The 22,133-nt window shown below is 40.7% G+C and overlaps 2 protein-coding genes across 2 annotated transcripts; both read right to left on the bottom strand.

The window, feature by feature from the left end:
• Positions 1-3,390: 3,390 nt before the first annotated feature.
• On the bottom strand, positions 3,391-18,453 carry LOC121690319. The gene is made up of 7 exons (XM_042070804.1): positions 17,921-18,453; positions 13,563-13,646; positions 13,111-13,227; positions 11,074-11,193; positions 4,646-4,761; positions 3,618-3,746; positions 3,391-3,396 (listed from the first exon to the last, which is right to left on the bottom strand). Exons 1-7 carry the CDS (start codon positions 18,051-18,053, stop codon positions 3,391-3,393), a joined length of 705 nt encoding a protein of 234 aa, XP_041926738.1. The 5' UTR covers positions 18,054-18,453.
• Positions 18,454-19,162: 709 nt separating this feature from the next.
• On the bottom strand, positions 19,163-20,935 carry LOC121690318. Its single transcript, XM_042070803.1, has 6 exons — positions 20,862-20,935; positions 20,633-20,769; positions 20,454-20,528; positions 20,164-20,195; positions 19,440-19,721; positions 19,163-19,360 (listed from the first exon to the last, which is right to left on the bottom strand). The coding sequence occupies exons 2-6, from the start codon at positions 20,754-20,756 to the stop codon at positions 19,163-19,165; spliced, it is 711 nt and encodes a 236-aa protein (XP_041926737.1). The 5' UTR covers positions 20,757-20,769; positions 20,862-20,935.
• Positions 20,936-22,133: the final 1,198 nt, after the last annotated feature.

Below are 22,133 nucleotides of genomic sequence, written 5' to 3'. Positions count from 1 at the left end.
AGCTTTACAGGAGAGCCAAAATAAAAAAATCTTCAGATTCACTACAAATAAATAATACATAGAAATAGGCCAACGATACAGTAAATAGGGCAAATAACTGAAGTGGTGAATGAATGTATTTGTCCTAAAGCAATGCAGAAGAGTCTATTGTTGTGGTGAATGTTGGAATTTTTAAAGTAGACATTGCATTGAGACGAGTGAAAATTATTGGCAAAAACTGTAAGTAAAGTTACTTTAACTTTTAATGCACTTTGTACATTGTAATGTGCTTCGTACACTGTGTACATTTCACAGATGTGTTACAATACTCAAGTAAAACTAGAGACAACTTATGAACTTGTCTACCTTAACTTTGAAGCCTATTCTTGAAGTTAGGCAGTAATAGCCAAACTATTTAGAAATTGAATTGAATTAACTCATGTAATCCCACCTACATTGCAAATTGTAGAACCTAGAGGCAACCAGGGTGGGATGTACTGTGAATGGATAATTATATAAGGCCAAAGCCGGTCATGTTTGTTGGTGCAGCTTTTTATGTGCTCTGCGAAGTCACAGAAATTGTTGAAGTGTGCAGGCACATGCAACGTTCCAAAACATGTCAGGTGTCGTCGCTCCTCCACCCTGATCAGCATCTTCCCACTTGGCACCTCCCATCCCACCCAGAACTGGACCAGCTGTCCAAGCTCCGATGGAGAGGCTGCATAAGAAAAGGAAAATATAAATATAAATATATATATAGGTGTGAGCTACATTTACAATATCACAGCAGTGCATTTGTAATTTACAAACGACATTACAAACATGCAAAATTTCTCAATATACACAACACCTACACTACACTGAATTCCAATTCTTTCTATTTATAATTTACAATTGAATGAAAAAAAATGCAGCATGTCACACATTTGCCCATTTACCAGTAAGTTAATTTAAATATACCTGTCTCAATGTATTGCTTTAAAAACCCAATGGTCTGGTCCTGGACACTTGTGGGGAGGGAAGAATCGTGCCCAGGACCCCCCCACACACACACACACACACACACAACTACTCAATTGCCTACCTGCAGTGCCGGCCCGAGCCTTTTGGGGGCCCTAAGCAGAATTTGATTTGGGGCCCCCCTCCCACAACGCAGAGTCACCTGTGCTTGGCGATAATTGACAACTTCACACTATAATGTCATATTATAAATTAATACAGTGAGGTTATGTATTAATACAGTGACTGATTATGAACTACTGTCCCCCTGGACACAGATGCATAAGGACTCGGTAGGCTCATTCAGTAATCCATCCTTGCTCTCATGCCAAAAATGTTTTGGGGCTCCGCTCTAGACTTCTGGCCCCATGTGCTTGGTAAACCAATGTATTAGTTGTTATTTACACCAACCCTGTCACCTTTTAATCTTAGAGGGTACTAATTTATTTATTATTTACAGATTTATTTAAAACATTCATATTCAAAGTGAAGCACTAAGGGTGGTTTACTGAAGTTGAATTGACAAATGACAAAATACAACAGCATTTGTATTTGTTGTAAACAAGTACATCCGTTTAATGACTTGTTTTTCAACAGATTTGCAGAACAGATCCGCAAATGTGCATTAAATGAGCAATCTTCAACTACAAAATAAAACCAAAATAGACAAACATTAATAATCAAAAATAAAATGTCCCAAAAAATAGATACGTATTCCTACTTCGTTCCTGGCTTTCAGGTATCTGCAACTCTGCAGTGGACGAACCTGCAATGATTAAATAAATACATAAATAAATAAAACAAAAATTATGTTAAATGTGTCATGTCATATTAACAGGCTACAGTATGTAACCATTTGCCATCAAGAAAACCTCACCTTCTGTGTCATCAGCCATGGAGGCAGACACTTGATGAGGTAGAGTTAGGTAGAGATAGAGATGTGCTCCAAAGTATTTCAACAGTGTCTCTGAAAAAAATAAAAAAATAAATATTGCATAAGTGCATATTTGATCGAGCAGAATGAGTTTATTTTGCTATCATTACTTACACTCATCAACAAGCAATTCCACATGTAACAATTCATATTCTATTGGCAAATGAGGCATAATCAAAAGTATACTTATTGCAGTATGGTGAACGCTTAACATGGTGATCTACTGCAGCCTAAATATTAGGGTAGCACCGCTACATCACTTGCCACTATCTTAATCAAATGTAAGTCTATTTTCATCACAGAAGTCTCCCCACCCAACATGGTATATTTTCTCAAACACTACCATCTCTCTCCAAAGATCTTAGAGCAGAGCGCACATACTGTTCCATCTTTGCCTATGAAGCTGGAACGTTACCGATGGCCAGAGTCACGCTAGTCAGTGGGTTGGGACTGGGAGCCTGGGCTTAGCCTGCTGTTGCTATCAGACTTACCACTATGTCACATATTATAGAACAGTAATAAACTATCAACACTTTCAGGTGCGAAATCAGAAACAATCCCTCTGTGGTAAATTTGCCTTAAGCTACAGTACGTTTTCATGTAGCTACTGTAGTGCTAATGTCCACTTCAGTCAGCTATCGATAGCTAACTTTAATTTACAACATAAGCCCACCTATGGCTAGGGTACATGCTTGATTAAACATCCAAAACAATCCCAATATCCTTGACATCTGAAATACACCTAGATAAATATATATTAATGGGAGACATTTCTCTGTTGATGGCGGGGATTTAGCTCTGGTGATGGCTTATATTAGATCATGACAGCTAGCTAGCTGCCTCAAGCACAAAACATACTGTAAATAATATCATGCAAACATACCTGTATCTTGCTCGTTTTTCTCCTCCTCTGTCATTTTCTTCTTACTGTTTTCGGCACCAGAGGGATACGTCCTTTTTTGTGACTTTTCTTAACATTACCGTCTCTTCCGATTTTTTAACTTGATGCAGTGTCTGCACGAATTGTCTATGCACCCGAGGTGTCTAGTTTATGCGCGTGACTCAAAGGCTGGCAGACACAGTAGAGGTAGGCAGGCATATTGATCATGAAATCAGAATTTTTATTAATTGTTTCATTTATTCATTCATTGATGTCACTTGTTTACGTTATTTATTATGTAAAAAAAAAGAAAGAAACTAGCAGCCGCTTAGTTCGCTTATGCCTCGGGCCGGCCCTGCCTACCTGTCCTAACCAATCACCCCATTATACACTAAAATTTCTAGCCTAATAACAGTGTCTACCTCTGCACTGGGCATTGCATCAGCAAACCGTGGGAAAAGAACGCTGGCTGTGTCTGGCCTCTCCTGAAGTAAGGTCAGTACCTTTGTGTTCTTTAGCCCCTTTCTAATTTGTTTGATCTGCCTCAATCGGCGACCAACAACCTAGGATTTATATACAGTAAAAGCCATCAGTAAAGTTAGTTCTTTTAAAGGAGAAATCAGGTGTGATACATATCCTTGTTGTTCAAGGTCACTGATAGCCTGGAAATCCAAACCCTGGCAATCTTTCATATTATGGGTCTTTGTGAGATCTGACAATAGGGTTACTGATTCACAACAGAGCTCTCCTTTCAGACTGTTACATATGTGCCATATTTGGGACAGTATATTTTGAATTGGCTGTAAATATGCTTGTATTTCTCACCGCATGTTTGAGAACTTTCTGGTACAACCATTTTCTGTTTACTGTGGACACGGGAGGTAGGTCCCAGGACATTGCGAGGGTGCTGATTTCTTCTTTTTGCTCCTCAGAGAGTTCATCATCTCCATCAAGCTTCATAACAGATAAAACAAAGACAAGAAGCTAAGTTACATTTGCAATTAATTGAAAGTTACTGTAGATGATTCACACTTAATAGTGGGGCTGTTAAGCTCTTAAAATAGGGACGATCTTGGTTTTTGTGAAAGAAGCATGAAACTTTCAGGGTTTGTTCTTGATGACTTAAGCTTTAATAAGCCTGGTGAATTACAGGATAATAGAAGTAGATGTCCATAAACCCCTCAGTAATTCTTTCCCCATCTCATATGACAACAAAATGAAAAAAATATTTTGAGCCTGGCTTTATCAGACAATCTGATTTTGTTTTTTTAAAATGAATGCAAATTTTAATGAGAAGGCCTAATTTGCATATTTAAACATTAAAATATAAAAAAACTTTCAATACATTTTTTCTTAGTTTGACATGAGTAATCAACTGAGAAAGTTTCATGGTGATATCTATTTTTTTTTTTTACCCCATTCACCTGTAGCGTCACAACATATTACAGAGGCAGCAATACTTCATTTGCTGGTTTGGTATAAATGCTGTTTGATGCTGCACAAAACAAATCACTAACTACTTAAAATGCATTAGAAATAAGAAGACACACCACTCTTCACATTAAATCCATTTTGAAGCTTGGACATAGCAAAACTGAAGAAATGTCGTTGTACGCCTACTACAACAGCTGGATCACCTACCAATGAAATCACAAACAAGATGTAGTTATTCATGCCCAATGAGATGGCCTTTTAATGTATCGAAATATACAAAATTATTGATGCACAGAAATGAAATTGCAACTCATGCATGTAGACAATAGATAATCACCTTCTAAGGTACAATGTAGAGCGCATGCCCAGTCCACTTCTGGAGTTTTATAGAACAGTAGTATCTCCCTACTTTGGGATACTTCGTCCCCTCTGAGGTCTATACTTGCATGAATGGGAGGTTCTGCCTCCTTCTCTCTCAATCGATGTCTCTTGAACAGGGTTGCTGCTGCTTTGGAACAATGGATGTTTTTCCAAGCTAGGAAAGTAAGAGAATAAGAGTAACAGAGTAACAGAATCTGAGGTGAAGAGATGTTAAAACACTGTTAGCTGCAAAGTAAACAGTTAAAAAAAATCACTATGTCTTAAATTTGAGCAATGTGGCATCACATTGACAACTAAATATTGATCGAAATATAAGAACTTACAAAGAAAATGAGCACCTTCCTCTCTTGCCAAGTCATTAGTGTTTGAACTTGCATCCCGGGCTGAAACAATATCCGCACTGCTTGTGCTTGGCTGATCATCAGGTGTGCTTCAAGAAAAAAATAAGCCACATTTTTTACTGCATAGAATGATCTAGTATTGTAGCCTAAAAATCTAGAGGCACCCTAGCAGCAGCAAATATTTTTTGCCTAGTGCAGTGGTTCCCAAAATTTGGCTGAAATTGCATTAAATCAGGTTGTTTTAACTAATATTATGCTGCAAGATGGGGTTTAAGTTCCCTGTTATAGACTAACTTGCCATATTAAAAATTCCCAGTTTATTCCCATTAATTTCCATGGAAAGTTTCCAACTTTGAAAATTCCCGGAATTTTGCAACCCTAGATAACAGCACACCTTGTCGGTCGTTAGTCCTTACTTATCATCCAGTTGCAGCTCATGAATAGGCTATAAGGAATGAACGTCAGTTCAAAACATGCAGCTCATTTATAGAGACACCTGTTCAGTTGTTCTACTTTCTTTTCAATAGTGATTATCGCTAGTGGCTGACAACAATAAAACTGATTTCCACCAGATCTACTTCATAGGTGTGCGTTATGAAGAATTAACACGCACCCTGCTAAAATGTATTACTGTATACTGACATAACATATTACCAAAATTGACATTCACCTTTCTCCACACAAACTCACATGTTGGGGTAAGATGTTGGCAGGGAATTCTTCTAAACAAATTGGGCAGGTAGACTGAAAGAAAACATGTATCAGACACATTCACATCCATAACTGATTACACAGTGATTCCAATTGGTCAAGACACAGACACTTTGAATGAAGGATGTCATTAGTTATCATAAGTTAAATTCTAAAAGTTAAATAAGTTAACTTAAATTCTAAAACTCTAACCTTGCCTTGATCTATTATATAAACGGCAGTTCCCCATCATCACCCTCTTCTTCAAAGGGTGACTCCTGTCAAAGAAATACCATCATGAGTGAGGTGCTGGGAGGTGCTACAAAGTTCCTCTGACATTGATTAATTCTGTTCTTTACATACAAACACATATATTTTAAATGTATAATGGGATGAATCACTGATGGTGTGCAAATGCTTACCTGAGAGCATGTTTTGATATGTACAACCAGCAATTGAATGGGCATACATTGTCCACAGGACTTGCAGGAGGATTTGGGCATTTTTTGGAATTCCACCGCATCTGGGGGAAGGGGAGTCATGTCAAGTTCTTCCTGAAGCGGCATAATGTAGAGAAGGTGTTTGCAATTTGCTGTATTGGCCTTGAGCATTTTCACTGAATAGCCAGTAGACCCTTGAGGCAAAACGGAGAGGGTCCTCTGTCCACCCCCACCTATAGTTTGCACAAAAAAGCAAAGCAGTGTTATCACAAAACTCCAGGCATAAATGTCATGAATCTCACCTGTATGTTTAAAGACATACTTTGCAAGCCTGTGAATTTTTAACTTCGGAGCGATTTTTTTAAGATCAAAGCATACAAACCAGCGATGAGCATTTTTGTGGAGTTACGTTGACTAATAAGGTAATAAATGCGATTTCAGCTTGTGCAACCCGAGTCCTTGACACTGCATAGCATGTTAATGCTGCTAGGAAGGGATAGACGGTGGCGAAATAACCTTCGTTCACTTCGAAATGAACCACTTAACCATCAAAGTGACTACGACGCTGATAAATTAAGCTAAAAACGTTGCATAGTGCATACGTTTTTAGTTGCATTAAACTTGGCATATTAAAGTTACATGCATACAACTAGTCATTTGATGAACATACTGTAATGCAGTTTCTGAAATGAAGACTACACTGATGCCACATTTAAAGAAAACAATTTGTGTTAATAAACCATGAGTGTTATTTGTACCTGAGGCTTTGTACACCAGCCATCCTCCAGTTAGGCCCCTCATTTTAGAATATTCCTCAAGTAAAACACGTGTAATCTAAGTGGAGATATTGAATCAATGAGGTATTCAAATTACAATGGTTAATGGGAATATAACTCTTGCCAACATGTCTGTGGAAGTATTTTAGATGTAGGGTGCATTCTAGCATGGTAAAACTAAGTGCTGTTGGGTAGTTAGTAAAGAAATAACGCCTTTTAATGTATTCAGGAAAGCATTCTTGCACAGCAAAAATCACAACATCAGTGTCTGTATAGAGAAGGGCCAAAGAAAGATGCAGAAGAGCTAATTGCTAATAAACATACATAAACATACACACACCTCTTGATGATCTGCATCATCATAGATGCTGACTGTGCGTCTTCCAAGTCCAGCCTGAAGTAGCTTTAGCTCATTTTTTGGTGATTTGTTGGTTTCAGGAAGCAGACAAAAATTTAACTCGAGCAGTTTGCCAACAGGATTGACGGTTGGACTAGGAAAAGGCCTCCTCCCGCGATTCACTCTCCCACGCATGTAAGGAAATTACCTACATGTAACAAGGACAGAATATTAAGAGCAAAGCAATATAAAGCAAATTATGAAACAGGCTGTTTTCTTCCGGTGTCATTACATTGCATTTGATGTTTGTGGGCATAGGTCTAATTAGTCACTTTAAATTTCTTGACAGAAATCTAACACTAGGCTGCAGGACTTTGGTGAAACAAACTTTGTGTCAAGGTGCTGGTGAAATCAGTAGAAAGATGCACAAGAAATCTTCAGAAATGGCTGTTCAGAGAGCATTTTTTTTGACAGATGTTGACCAACAAAAGTTCTTAAATCATACATAAACCATTAAAACATCCATATTTTGATTGATTATGATACACAGAGGTGTGCTGTGCTGAAATAAAGCCAATTTCACTTATCTTAGGTGCTGTGGGAATTTTGATGCACAAGAAATCTTCAGAAATTACCGTTGAGAGAGCATTTTTTTGACAGATGTTGACCAACAAAAGTTCTTAAATCATACATAAACCATTAAAACATCCATATTTTGATTGAATATGATACACAGAGGTGTGCTGTGCTGAAATAAACCGAAGTTCACTTATCTTAGGTGATGTGGGAATTTTGATGCATAAGAAATCTTCAGAAATAGCTGTTCAGAGAGCATTTTTTTGACAGATGTTGACCAACAAAAGTTCTTAAATCATACATAAACCATTAAAACATCCATATTTTGATTGATTATGATACACAGAGGTGTGCTGTGCTGAAATAAACCCAAGTTCACTTATCTTAGGTGCTGTGGGAATTTTGATGCACAAGAAATCTTCAGAAATGACCGTTGAGAGCATATTTCACAGATGTTGACCAACAAAAGTTCTTAAATCATACACAAACCATTAAAACATCAATGTTTTGATTGATTATGATACACAGAGGTGTGCTTTGCTGAAATAAACCCAAGTTCACTGACCTTACTTGCCATGGCAAGTTTGATGCACCAGACATACTCAGAAACTACATTTGAGACACCCATATGGCCAGACAGGCCTAGGTAAGTGTCACACCCATTATTTCATGAAATGTCAACATGTGGCACATATTTTGATACAGGGAATGATAACAAACTTGTTTGTCAAATTTGAGACCTCTAGCTGCTTGTATGTTGTCAGGAGGCGGAGCCAAAGATTGGAAAATGTAGATTTCTAGGGGGCGCTATAGAGTCTGTGAATGTGTGAGGTGTAATTTTACGTATCGCATATATTTTATGTCATAGATAGATGTCACATGCCAAATTTAGTCTGTTTATGAGGTATGCAAGTTAGAAATGCTAACCCTAGGTTTAGATGGCCATAATTTGCATAGGTCAGACAGGCCTTGATAGGATTACACCAGTTAATTCAAGATAGTACCAACATGTGGCACATATTTTGATACAGGGAATGATAACAAACTTGTTTGTCAAATTTGAGACCTCCAGCTGCTTGTATGTTGTCAGGAGGCGGAGCCAAAGATTGGAAAATGTAGATTTCTAGGGGGCGCTATAGAATCTGTGAATGTGTGAGGTGTGATTTTACTACACACTCAAATTTTGTGTCATATATAGATGTCAATTGCAAAATGTAATCAGTCTAGGAGGTATGCAAGATACAAAGGCTAACTCTAGGTTCAGATGTCCTTGATTTGCATAGGTTAGACAGGCCTTGATAGGGTTACACCAGTTATTATCAACTAATACCAACATGTGGCAAATATATTGATAAGGGGGTAAAACATATTTGTTTGTGAAATTTGAGACCTCTAGCTGCTTGTGTGTTGCCAGGAGGCGGAGCCAAAGATTGAAAAACTACAGAGTCTGTGAATATGTGAGGGTTGAGTCCATTTCACACATATATTTTGTGTCATCCAAGGATGTTACATGTCAAATTTAATCAGTCATATTCTAGCAATAACCTAGCAACCACTACCATAACGTCAATCTAGCAACCACCATTGCAACCATCTTAATTACCCTAGCAACAACCTAGCAAACACTTTGATATTGTCAACCACTGTGACTACCCTAGAAACCCGCATAGCAACCACTTTATTCAGCATAACAACCACCATAGCTACCCTAGCAACACCATAGCAACCTTCTCAGTTACCCTAGCAACAACCTAGCAACCACGACCATAGCAACCTTCTCAGTTACCCTAGCAACAACCTAGCAACCACTACTATAGCAACTGCTATGTTTAACATAGCAACCACCATATCGACCCTAGCAACCATCTCAATTACCCTAGCAACAACCTAGCAACCACTTTATTTAGCATAGCAACCACCATACGTACCTAAGCAACACCATAGAAACCTTCTCAGTTACTCTAGCAATAACCTGCTTGATTTGAATCATGAACTTCTGTGTATCCAAAACTGTCTGAAAATGCAGCCAAATAGCTGTCTGGATGGTACTTTGCAAGGTTGTCGCTTGGGTCAAAACTGACCAGCAAACAGGTATTTTAAGCTGCTGGTGCCTCTGGAGTCCCGCAAACCTCAAGGTGTAGGATCCTCAAGAAGTTTGCAAGTGTGCATAAACCTTTTTTTTTAAAGAATACTGTTATCATTGGGAGGTTTGTTCAATAAAATTGGAATTATACTCTAATAGTTGATGACGAACATTATACTGACTGTCTTTTGCATCAACTATTTAGGAAAATCTGAGACAAATGTAATTTGCTTAATAACTTGGAACGCAGTGTATACATTTGAGCAAAGTGTGACGATAGCATTATAACTACTGGGGCAGCTGGTGGTGGTGGTGCTACTACTGGTTATTATTTTATTAATTTTACAGCATAGTAATAGATATTTTTTTGTAAAGTCAAAGAAAAGAAGGCAGGTGAAAAAAACTACACTTTATTACACAAGAAAGCAACACAGAACATTAATTACAGTGCTTTTGTCAGTTTGATCTGGCAAGGCACAACCACGTCTGGAGAACTTTGTGAACTTGTACTTCTCTCTGTACCTTTGTACCTTCTTCGTGCCATCATTATCAGTTCAAATAAACAACAAATCAGGTATGAGGTCCATCTTCATATGGTGCCGCCGCTGCTGCTGCTGGTGATGCCACTGCCAGTGTCGCTGCCGCTGGTGATGGTGCTGCTGCTGAGGTCCATCTTCATATGCTGCTGCTGCTGCTGCTGGTGCCGCTGCTGGTGGTGCTGCTGCTGCTGCTGCTGGTGGTGCTGGTGGTGGTGCTGCTGCTGCTGCTGGGGTGGGGGGGTGAGAGGCGCTGTGCCCCAGTGTCCTTACCTCATGGGGGTGGGGTGGGGGGGTGAGAGGCGCTGTGCCCCAGCGTCCTTACCTCATGGGGGTGGGGTGGGGGGGTGAGAGGCGCTGTGCCCCAGTGTCCTTACCTCACGGGGTGGGGTGGGGGGGGTGAGAGGCGCTGTGCCCCAGTGTCCTTACCTCACGGGGGTGGGGTGGGGTGGGGGGTGAGAGGCGCTGTGCCCCAGCGTCCTTACCTCATGGGGGTGGGGTGGGGGGGTGAGAGGCGCTGTGCCCCAGCTTCCTTACCTCACGGGGGTGGGGTGGGGTGGGGGGATGAGAGGCGCTGTGCCCTAGCGTCCTTACCTCATGGGGGTGGTAGGGTAGATGCACATTGCAAGACAGTATTTCTGGAATGGTACCAGAGGTATAGCTGAATGTGCCTGAAAAAATGATCACGGGACATGTAGGGTAGATGGTATTTCAACCTCTTCAATCTGGAGTTGAACTGCTCAGCTATTTGAGTGTTCACACCAGAGAACTGTGGGTACAGGTCCGCATTATATCCACAGTTGCATCCTGTACGCAATACCAAAAGAAATATCAAGTGAATGTTACTTACATTGTATTATAATTTCGTTGATAGGACATTGTTCAAGCCATCAATGTATATACCAATTATATTACAAGGGTCAATGTCCCCGGAACAAAGTCGGGAATTGAACCCACAACTTTTCAGGCTACTGCATGCTAGCCTAGCTCCTTAACCGCTATGCTACCACCGCCCCAGATGTATCTGTATTTCTTTATCCGCTCGTTTTTCTTTTCCTCCCTTCGTCTTAGTATTTCTCTGTCTATCTTGAGTGCGGCATTTGACACCATTGATCATAGCATCCTAATTCACCGCCTTGCGAAGTGGGTGGGTCTCTCTGATAATGCTCTAAACTGGTTTCAAACCTACATTACTGGCAGAGATTTTTATATCAGTCTAGGAGATCATGTATCTGAAAAACATGACTTGCCTTTTGGTGTGGCCCAGGGGAGCTGCCTTGGTCCCCTGCTATTTTCTCTATATATGCTTCCATTGGGAAACGTCATAAGTCAGCATAATGTAAACTTCCACAGATGATACCCAATTGTATATTTCTGTGGAGCCAACTAACCCAGATGGCCTTTGCTCCCTCACTGCATGCCTAACCTCCATTAATCAGTGGATGAGCAAAAACTTTTTGAAACTAAATGATGACAAAACAGAGGTACTTCTGGTTGGACCAAAACTAAAGCGAGATATTATTCTTAGTAATCTGGGGAACTTGGCACACCAGGTCAAACCAAAAGTAACAAGCCTCGGTGTCATCTTAGATGCAGAGTTAAGTTTTAAGCCCCATATCAGTAAAGTTACTCAGACAGCCTATTTCCACTTGAGAAACATTGCCAAAGTGCGGCCCTTTTTAACTCAACAAGATGCAGAAAAACTAATTCACGCCTTTATCACTAGCAGGTTAGACTACTGCAATGCACTTTTCACTGGTCTTCCCAAAAAACATCTAAAGAAATTGGCACTCATACAGAACTCTGCGGCTAGACTTTTAACTAAGACTAAGAAGAGAGAACACATCACCCCTGTGTTGGCTGAACTGCACTGGCTCCCTATTTCCTATAGAATTGATTTTAAGATTATGTTAATTACTTACAAAGCTCTGAATGGCATAGCACCTTCATATATCTCTGAGCTTTTAATATCTTATCAACCACAAAGGAAACTTAGATCATCCAATTCTAATCTTTTAATCGTACCCAAAGTGCTCCACAAACAAAGTGGAGAAGCTGCGTTTATCCATTATGCCCCCAAACTATGGAACACCCTGCCTCTGTACATCAAGCAGGCGAGTTCAGTAAATATTTTTAAAAAAGATCTGAAAACATACCTGTACAGGAAAGCTTTTAGTTAACTCATCTTATCCTGTAGACTACATTTTCAGATTATTCTACATCTGCTACTATTGGAGGGCGCAGCCAGCCAGAAGCAGATGGGCTCCCCCTATTAAGTCAGGTTCTGCTCAAGGTTTCTTCCTGGAATATGGGAGTTTTTCCTTGCCACAGTTGCCATATGGCGTGCTTGTGGGGGGTAAGAGGGTTAAGGCTGCCAGTCTTATGACGTAATTTTCTATATTTTTGATATGTTGCTGAGTAGATCATAAACAGCAAAGAAAAGTGATTGATAATGACTGACTGACTATTATTGTGTTACATGCTTCAAATGTAAAGCACTTTGAGCTGCATTCTGTGTATGAAAGGTGCTATACAAATAAAGCTTATTATTATCTTGCAACCTGAATTGTTGGTGAACAAGCAAGTATGATCTATCTTGCAACCTGAATTGTTGGTGAACAAGCAAGTATGTATCTTGTTGTGTTGGGGACTGAAGCTTACTGTCTGCACACACAGTATCCCTATCTATCTTTGCATACTGAATTTATCATAAACATGATGTACCAGAGTGATTTCTCCAATGCAGTCGGTCTACAAGGAACCAGGTCGTTTTGAAGAATTCCGGATCCCTTTTTAAAGCATTACTGTGAAGTTTGTACGCATTGTCGTAAATAACAACGCCTGAAAGAAACAAGATGCAGGTGTGTATACTTAGCCTGGGTAAACCAAGAAAAACCAAGACAAACCTGTTAGTACATAAGAATTCAAGCCAATCACAACCGTGTATCCGACATGAGGTGCGCTGCACATAATTACAGATAGGAGAGTACAGAACCAATGGCTGCGTTAATGGCATGGCTGGACTGGCCATCTGGCATACCGGGCATTTTCCCAGTTGGATGACATCCACAACCAGTCAGTATCAGTGTTACATAGTTGAAAGTTAATTTACTTTCACTGGAATCCTTCCACAGTCTTTTACTTACTACTTTTTAAAAATGTTAAGCCTACTTCACCTGTCTGGAATCTGGTCCTCAAGATGGTGAAGGGGATGTTTACAGATTCACTGCTCTCCATGACTGAGAATCCATAACACACTCCTGTGGACAAAAAACGTGTAGCGGTATGTGACATTAAAAATTCTTAAATCTATTTTCAACAGCCCCTTGTATGAACGATAATGTTATATCTAAAACAGTGTGGCATTACTGTAATATTATTTCACAGAATTATTTCAGCTAAGACTGACCAAAATATACTGCTCAAAAAAATTAAGGGAACACTTCAATCATACACTGGATCGGTACTCTGACACTGTTTGGTTCTGAGCACAAGTCAAACTTTTGAGGCGAGTGTTTTGCAAGAACTGTCAGACATTCTGTGAATGTAGTTTGAGAATGGAGAAAAGGGTGGAAGGTTTCAAAAAATGTATGTTTAACAATTGTGGAAAACTGTAAGCGTTCCCTTAATTTTTTTGAGCAGTTACATTAATACACAGGATTAGATGTTAAAATCCCTTGTGCCAAAATCCAAGGTAAAAACACATTCAGAAGCCCCTGCTCAAGTTTAACTTTAAAAAGCACACTACCCACAAATCCGCCAACAAATGGTCACAAGCACAATACAAATGGCCCATCCAACAGCAGTAGCCTATATAGTATGCGGCATGTCATTGGGGTTATCAAGTGGGCACCCTCATTCACCGATGTTTCGTTAAGTTAGGCCCACGACACCTCATGAAGGCTTAACAGTGAAACCAGCGTCCTGGAGACACTCCCCTCCATGCTGCCACCATATTACCACATTGAAATATCCAATACCCAAAATACTCTTAACCAGCCCAGGCATGGTCAAGGTTGGCTAGGTTGGTCCGTCCCGTTGATGTGGACTGAACCATAACCATAAAAAACCTTGGCCAACCAACCATCAACCTAGGCACAGCCCATCACAAACACAAAACAAATTAGCCAGTTAGCTTGGCCCGTTAGCTTAGGCCCCATCCCAAACACAAAACAAATTAGCCAGTTAGCTTACGCCCCATGCTGCCACCATATTACCACAACAAACATCCAAATACCCTTAACCAACCTAGGCATGGTCCAAGTTGGCTAGGTTGGTCTGTCCCGTTGATGTGGACTAAACCATAACCATAAAAAACCTTGGCCAACCAACCATCAACCTAGGCACAGCCCATCACAAACACAAAACAAATTAGCCAGTTAGCTTAGCCCGTTAGCTTAGGCCCCATCCCAAACACAAAACAAATTAGCCAGTTAGCTTACGCCCCATGCTGCCAAAAACCTGTTTCGTTAAGTTAAAGATTAAACAGTTAGCTTACCTTAGCTTGCGCCTCAGGAAGGGTAACTTCTCCTTACCCGCAACCAAGTCAAATGAGCCAGTTAGCTTACCTTAGCTTGCGCCCCAGGAAGGGTAACTTCTCCTCACCCACAACCATTCGCTTGCCCGTTCTGCTGCTAAAGACATGTTACTAACCACCTGCCTTAGACTTCGACCACAAATGCCCAATTCAGACAGCAAGCCAATAGCAGATCTGGCCACAAACCCACGTGCACCGATTTCAATAGGCCTTAATCGTGCACTCCAACCTCGCTTAGTTGCCTCCTCTGCTATCTCAGTGTATTTAGCTCTCTTCAGCTCATTGGCCACTTCCACTCTGTCTTCCCAAGGAACAGTGAGTTCAATGAAGTAAACTATCTTCTCTGAATCCGACCATAGAATCACGTCGGGTCGTAGCTTAGTACTCACTATATGTGGAGGTACCGCCATCTGCTGGCCAAGATCAACCTTCATTTCCCAGCCCGCCCCATTTTTCAACTGGCCGGTTTTACACCTGGCCTTCGCAGAACAAGGTTTATCCCCCTGACGTACAAAGTTAATTTGCCTTACCCCTTTACTAGCTGCTAATGAATTGACTTCTCTCCTTTTATCCTCTATTGCCGCTGCCACACATTTCAATACCTGGTTATGACGCCACGTATACCGCCCCTGGGTGAGACTTACCTTGCATCCTGATAGGATATGGTGGAGACTGCCCACACAAGAGCAAAGTATGCATTTATCATCCTCACCAAACCATTGACTTAAATTCTTGGGAGATGGGAGCACATCATATGTAGCACCTAACATAAATTTGATCTTACCAGCTTCCATGCCCCATAGATCTTTCCATTTAATCCGTCTTTTTTCCACCCCTTCCCAGTTCACCCACTGCCCTTGTTTTGCCTGCGACACTGCCTTAGTACATCTTACATCTCCTGCAGAAGCCTTACTCCACAAGGGTTTACTTGCACCCACCCCTAGACCCTCCCGCCCGTGCTGCACATGGCCCATTATATCCCTATGCTTCAATGCTGATTGAGCTTGCTTAACTGCCTGCTCTGGGTTCCACTTCCTCCCTGCATTAACTGTGGGTGCAACTTTCCTCACCACTGGGTCCTTGGACTGAGTAAGAGTCAATTCCAATCTAGCCTTAGCACACTTAAATTCCTCTGTCAGACTAGATATTGGCAACTCTACAATACCCTTCCCATACAAGGCTACACTGCTTAAGCAGCGTGGGACTCCGAGCCATTTTCTGACAAAGGAGTTGATCATTTTTTCCAACCTCTCTACCTTTGACAGAGGAACTTCATAAACTGTCAATGGCCACATTAGCCGAGGCAACAAACCAAACTGCAAACACCACAGCTTGAGCTTACCTGGCAGCCCCGACTTGTCAATTTTTACAATACCTTGCCTAGTGACCTGTCTCAAGTCTTCAACCTGTGATTTATCACTAAGGCTTGCATCATACCACCTTCCCAGACTCTTCACTGGTTTCTCCAGAACTGTGGGAATCACCTCCTCATTTATAGCAAACTTCTTATCTGTTACCTTCCCTTTAACAATTGAGAGACTCCTCGACTTACTTGGTTTCACCTTCATTCTGGCCCATTGCAGATTACTATTTAACTTACCCAGCAACCTGTTGGTGCACGGAACGGTTGTCGTCAAGGTTGTCATGTCGTCCATGAAAGCCCGAATCGGGGGGAGGCGTGGCCCTCCCTGCAACTTCTCCCCACCCACTACCCATTTTGACGCCCTAATGATGACCTCCATTGCCATTGTAAAAGCAAGTGGGGAGATGGTACATCCTGCCATGATTCCTATCTCAAGTTGTTGCCACCCTGTGGTGTAATCAGCTGTAGTAAAACATAATTGAATATCCAGAAAGTATGCTTTTACTAGGCTTTTAATGCTACCTGGGATTCTGAAATAATCAAAGGCCTCCCACAACAGACTATGCGGCACAGACCCAAAAGCATTAGCCAAATCCAAGAACACAACGTGCAGGTCTCTCTTCTCACGCTTTGCTAATTGAATTTGGTGCCAAATCATGCTGGTATGCTCTAAGCACCCGGAGAAGCCAGGAATTCCAGCTTTTTGCACCGTGGTATCAATTAGTTTATTCCTCTCAAGGTAATTTGTCAGTCTCCGTGCCACCACACTGAAGAAAACCTTCCCTTCAACATTCAGTAGACTAATTGGCCTAAATTGATTAATCTCCACTGCGTCCTTTTCTTTGGGAATAAATATTCCCCCAGCCCTCCGCCAAGCCTTGGGAATACTCTGCTTTTTCCAAACTATCTTCATTAATTGCCATAAAAATCTTAAAACATCTGGTGCATTCTTATACAACCGGTAGGGCACTCCATTAGGTCCCGGGGCTGAAGAGGCCCTTGCACGTTTTATTACTTCTTGCACCTCTTTCCACCTTGGTGGACTATCGTCGCATTGGCTACTTAATTCACCAATAGGTGGGATATCAGCAGGAAGTACCATCTCTCTGAACCTCTCCCCATCTTTGTGCACTCCCTCTAAATACTCCTCAAGCTTCTGCTTAGGTTCCAAAAGACTACCACTCTTCTGCATTACGAATAAAGACTTAACAAACTTAAATGGGTCTTTATAGAATGCTAGTCGAGCTCGTGATTTCTTCTTCCTATTTTTCCTAATATTTTCAGCTCTTCTTAGCACTACCAACCGCTCCCTCACATCTGCCTGTAGACAGTCAATACCTTCCTTCTCATCATCTGTAGCTTTTCTCCACTGCTTCTTAAGCTGCCTCCTCTCCTTGATAAGTTTATCTATCTCCTGCTGGCGCCTAGATTTAACTACCTCATGTTGCCGTTTTGTCCTTCTCTCAATAGTCCCAAATCTTTCCTTACCATAGCTATAAATAATGTCTCCCATTTTCTCTAATTTGCTTTCAGCCGTCCCCTTGAGCTGACCCAGGATACTGACCAAATCACTATATTTGCAATGTATTTAAATTTAAGAAGCATTGTTGAAAAACAAAAAAAAGCTTGTTTACCATGGCCGCAGAAAAGAGTAAAAAGTCCTGGGATCAGGGTAGAGTGGTGACCTGAATACTTCCTGCACCCATCAGCAGGACCCTCCGGCTTTCTGACAGTATCCAAGAGAAACCTCCCCCTTGGCCTTTTCATGGGGAGGTGGGGAAAACACTGGAGGTTTTTCTCAGGTGCCTTGTGCTCCCTCTTTTTGGCTGATGAATGCCTGTTTGGCCACCATATACATCTGCTGTACAAGGGGCAGAATCTCCTCCTTCATACAGCCCAGTTCTGCCACTAGCTGCCACAGTAGGGGGCAGTGTAAATGCAGCCGGCGCAATGTATTAGTGTGGTTCGTGAGGTCCCCTGGCCTCACATTGTGTAGGTCTTCGATGAGTTGGTCCAGGTCGTCACAGGGATGCAGCAAAGCACACATTGGTGACGACTTGGACAGCTCAGTTAGGAGATGACGGTACGGCTCAGGTGCACGGTCAGTGTACCCGCTCCTGCCCAGGAACTCCAGCAGAGGTGACAAAAAGCTGGCTGTCTTGTTGAACTCAGCTTGCATCTGCTTGTACTTATCTCCCTGTTCCCAAAAAACTGTCCTCTGATTCTTGGGGTTCCTCCTTGTACCTTTGGTGGTACCCAAGGGTAGTGCCATCCATTACAAGCTCTCTACAGTGAGGATACAGGTATTAACATTCACTATCACTAACTGATTTTGCATATTAGTGAGTTATGCATTCAATGAAAAAGGGCCTCAGAAATATTCAGTACTTAGGCTCATCCTGACAAATGGGGCACTGGAAGCCTTCTTTGGTGTCCAGCTCCAGGAGGCCCAGGAAGGCATGCCACGCCATACGGAACTTGTGGTATGTTAGAAAAAAATGACTTCCGGAGTCCCTCTGGCGCGCTTCCCATACCCGGAAGTAGTTAAACATTGATGTTCTGTTTTGATATGGAGACATAATATACAATTCAACACTAGGTTAGAGTAAAGATAAAGCTCACAATAAAGAATCCAAGATGACTTACCCAGAAAATAAAAAGTGGAACATGTAATCCCTCAGCACTGCATGATGGATGAGGAACGACCCCATGTTCAAAATAAATGTTTTCCCTCCATCAAAACAATGAGATTTGTTACATGTGCTGTCCATGCATATGTACTTGTATGCTAAATTAGATAAAAAAGTGAAGGTTATTTATTATGACCTTTATATATTAATATTACACATTTTCATTTTGTAAAGTACCAACTGAAATTATGGGGATAGCATTGGAAACCACATACTCTGGGCACGGACCACAGCAGTGCTGCAGAACAGGAGGGGCTGTCCGTCTACTACAGGTGTCTGGCTCGTTGTAGCTCCACACCCACACGTGGCCTTTGTAGGTGGAATGAGCTGCAGCACCCCACCTACGCTTTCAAAAAGCTCTGTTGGAGGGTTTGAGTAGACAACCTGCACACACATTAAACATTAGTCTACAATCAATTTGTCTGTAGGGTATAGCTTTTGAAAAAGGTACATTTGGGCACACCTGCTCTTCCACCGCAATCTGAAAACAGATGTTGTCTTCGGAGACCACTGCAATAGCCCTCTCCCTATAGACAGTGGTTGACTCCACGCCCTGAATGAACTCTAAGACCTCTGGCACCTGATGGAGGGCTTTGAGCTCTTTCACATGGGTGCAGCTGTAGTGACAGGAGCAAAGAAAACAATAGATTTTCCTGTCTCTGCCTGCCACTACAGTAAACCCCTGTCTCCCTTTGAAGACATATTTGGTCGAATCAAAAGGGATTGGAATGAGTATGTCCGAGGCCTGAAAGCACAAAATCACATGTTATATTGCTTACAGACATGTATAAATTATTACACCAAGTCAATTTTCCATTATCAAAGATCTTTTTGGATAATGAGAAGACTAAGTGTTGTTGTAGAACAATATTACTGTTACTAATAACTTAATGCAGGTGCAAACATATTCTTTTTATTGTATCAAGGTGAAGTGAAGTGAAGTGAAGTGAAGTGATAAGTATTGAACATGCTGAACTTACATCCACTGGCTGCATGTCAGAATCTACATAATCTGAAAAGGGTTAATAGGTTAATATGATATGCAATGAGAAGACTAAGTGTTGTTGTAGAACAATATTACTGTTACTAATAACTTAATGCAGGTGCAAACATATTCTTTTTATTGTATCAAGGTGAAGTGAAGTGAAGTGAAGTGAAGTGATAAGTATTGAACATGCTGAACTTACATCCACTGGCTGCATGTCAGAATCTACATAATCTGAAAAGGGTTAATAGGTTAATATGATATGCAATTATATAGACCCTTTCAACAATAAAAACAAAATCAATGCTAACGTTCTATTTGGGCCCCAATCTACTTCCTCTGCATTAAGATAACATATGGAATGTTAAAAAGGAAGCCTTGTGGGGCCAACTATGATGCTGATAATGGAACTCTCTTGAAAGGGTCCATATATACACTCTGTCATTAGAAAATCAGTATGAACCAGTTCACATCTTTATTTGTAATACTTACCATTCTTCATCTCATCTTCTACGATCGCATGCAATGCTTTTGCATGGACACAATTCGGATAGAGACTCAGAAATTCTACAAAAGATCAATCAAATAGGAGCAATAATGACGTTTTGCAACAATACTTGTTTCTAATTAACTCTGTGGTAATGTAGAGAAAGACAGTAGCTTTATTATACCTGTACATGTCAAATGAGATTTGTTCCTGCAGGCAGATATATCCTTGGCCCTCATGCTGTTACAAGTGCAGCAATAGCACCACTTTGTACCATCTGAATACTCCATGGCCTGCCGGCTGACCATGACATATTGGCATCTACATGAAAACAAGTATATTAGAAATTGTGCCAGAAAGTTCAGATACTAATCTCAAAAACATATGATTGATAAGGTGAGATCAAAACTTACTTCTGTGGAACTCACTCCATGACACTGTGCTAACAGATATATATGTTCTGTGCCAGAACTGCTGCACAGCATGATTTCATCTGAAAGCAGCAGCTGCTGCACATACCGGCCTTCGTCAGATGACTGAAAAACACACATCAGCATATCACATCAGCATCACATCAGCTTGTCTTATGAACAAACATGACAGCCATTTTGAATAGACAGCCTTTTTTACTTACAGTTGATACATGTAATTCTTCTGTGCTTGAGATGACTACAAATAAAGACAGAACAGGATTAATTTAAAACATAGAAATACTTGAGCTCATATAGGCAAGGCAAGGTAAGTTTATGCATAGCACATTTCATACACAGGGATAAATCAATGTGCTTTACATAGACAAAAGCAAATAATAGTAGTAAACAAAAGCAAAAGCATAAAAGTGCAATGGGTAAAAAAGTAAAGTACATAAAAATACAGTAATAGAATAATTAAAAGATAGGTTAAAAGACATGATGAACTAAACATCTATACAAATATGTATACATGTAACATTCAAGTCTATTCTTTGCCATCACTAGACTAGCATAGGAAATCTTTGCCAACTTACATGCACTGCCTGTGTTTCGTATTTCTTGAGAATCTGCTAAAAGTCAAACACAAAGAAAACAATTTTTTTTAAACTTATTAACAGCACTTTGAGGGTCTTAGTCTGCTGATTGATTTAACACTTACCAGTATCAGAAGGGTAGTCTGATTCCACCGGAAGTGGAGACAAGTCTGTCAGGGAAAAGAGCTAATTTTAATTATCTCTGTAAAATCTCTGATTTAAGTGATTAGTTGTGTTCAGTTGCTCAAAGTGACAGTGGTGACCTAAGTGCAAACCCAAGAGCAAACAATAACAACAACTAGACACAACATACTGTATGTGTACATAGCTATGATATGACAGAGTGAGCTATGAACAATAAAGAAATAGAAAAAAAAATTGGAGTACCGATAAAGGAAGTTGCAGCAGTCACTGGTTCAGCCAGAGGCACAGGCACAGCCACAGGTGCCCAATGTGTCTGTTAAAATCAATTCAGTTTGGAAAAAAATGCTTCAACAAGACATTGACATCATTCGGTTTAAGGATACACTACTTCAAACCTTACCCTTTTCACTTTCCTCCTCTGTTTGACAACAGTCTATTCCCAGAAATGACTGGCCAGTGAATTGGGATGTCATGTCCTGGGCTCTTTTTCTTGAAGCTGTATCATAGAAACATGTTGGAACAAATAGAGATTTTG

Source organism: Alosa sapidissima, chromosome 18, assembly GCF_018492685.1.
Source record: "Alosa sapidissima isolate fAloSap1 chromosome 18, fAloSap1.pri, whole genome shotgun sequence".
Classification (NCBI taxonomy): domain Eukaryota; kingdom Metazoa; phylum Chordata; class Actinopteri; order Clupeiformes; family Clupeidae; genus Alosa; species Alosa sapidissima.
This window is presented reverse-complemented; position numbering and strand designations above follow the sequence as displayed.

Coding starts and splice junctions, on each gene's coding strand:
- LOC121690319 (XM_042070804.1), bottom strand. CDS start 18,053: ATGAAAAGGCCAAGGGGGAGGTTTCTCTTGGATACTGTCAGAAAGCCG. Junction 13,647..17,920: donor TACTCTTTTCTGCGGCCATG/GTAAACAAGCTT, acceptor TTTTGTCCACAG/GAGTGTGTTATGGATTCTCA. Junction 11,194..13,110: donor GCATTGGAGAAATCACTCTG/GTACATCATGTT, acceptor TATTGCGTACAG/GATGCAACTGTGGATATAAT.
- LOC121690318 (XM_042070803.1), bottom strand. CDS start 20,756: ATGGTCAGCCGGCAGGCCATGGAGTATTCAGATGGTACAAAGTGGTGC. Junction 20,529..20,632: donor ATCTCATTTGACATGTACAG/GTATAATAAAGC, acceptor GATCTTTTGTAG/AATTTCTGAGTCTCTATCCG. Junction 19,722..20,163: donor CTGACATGCAGCCAGTGGAT/GTAAGTTCAGCA, acceptor TTGTGCTTTCAG/GCCTCGGACATACTCATTCC.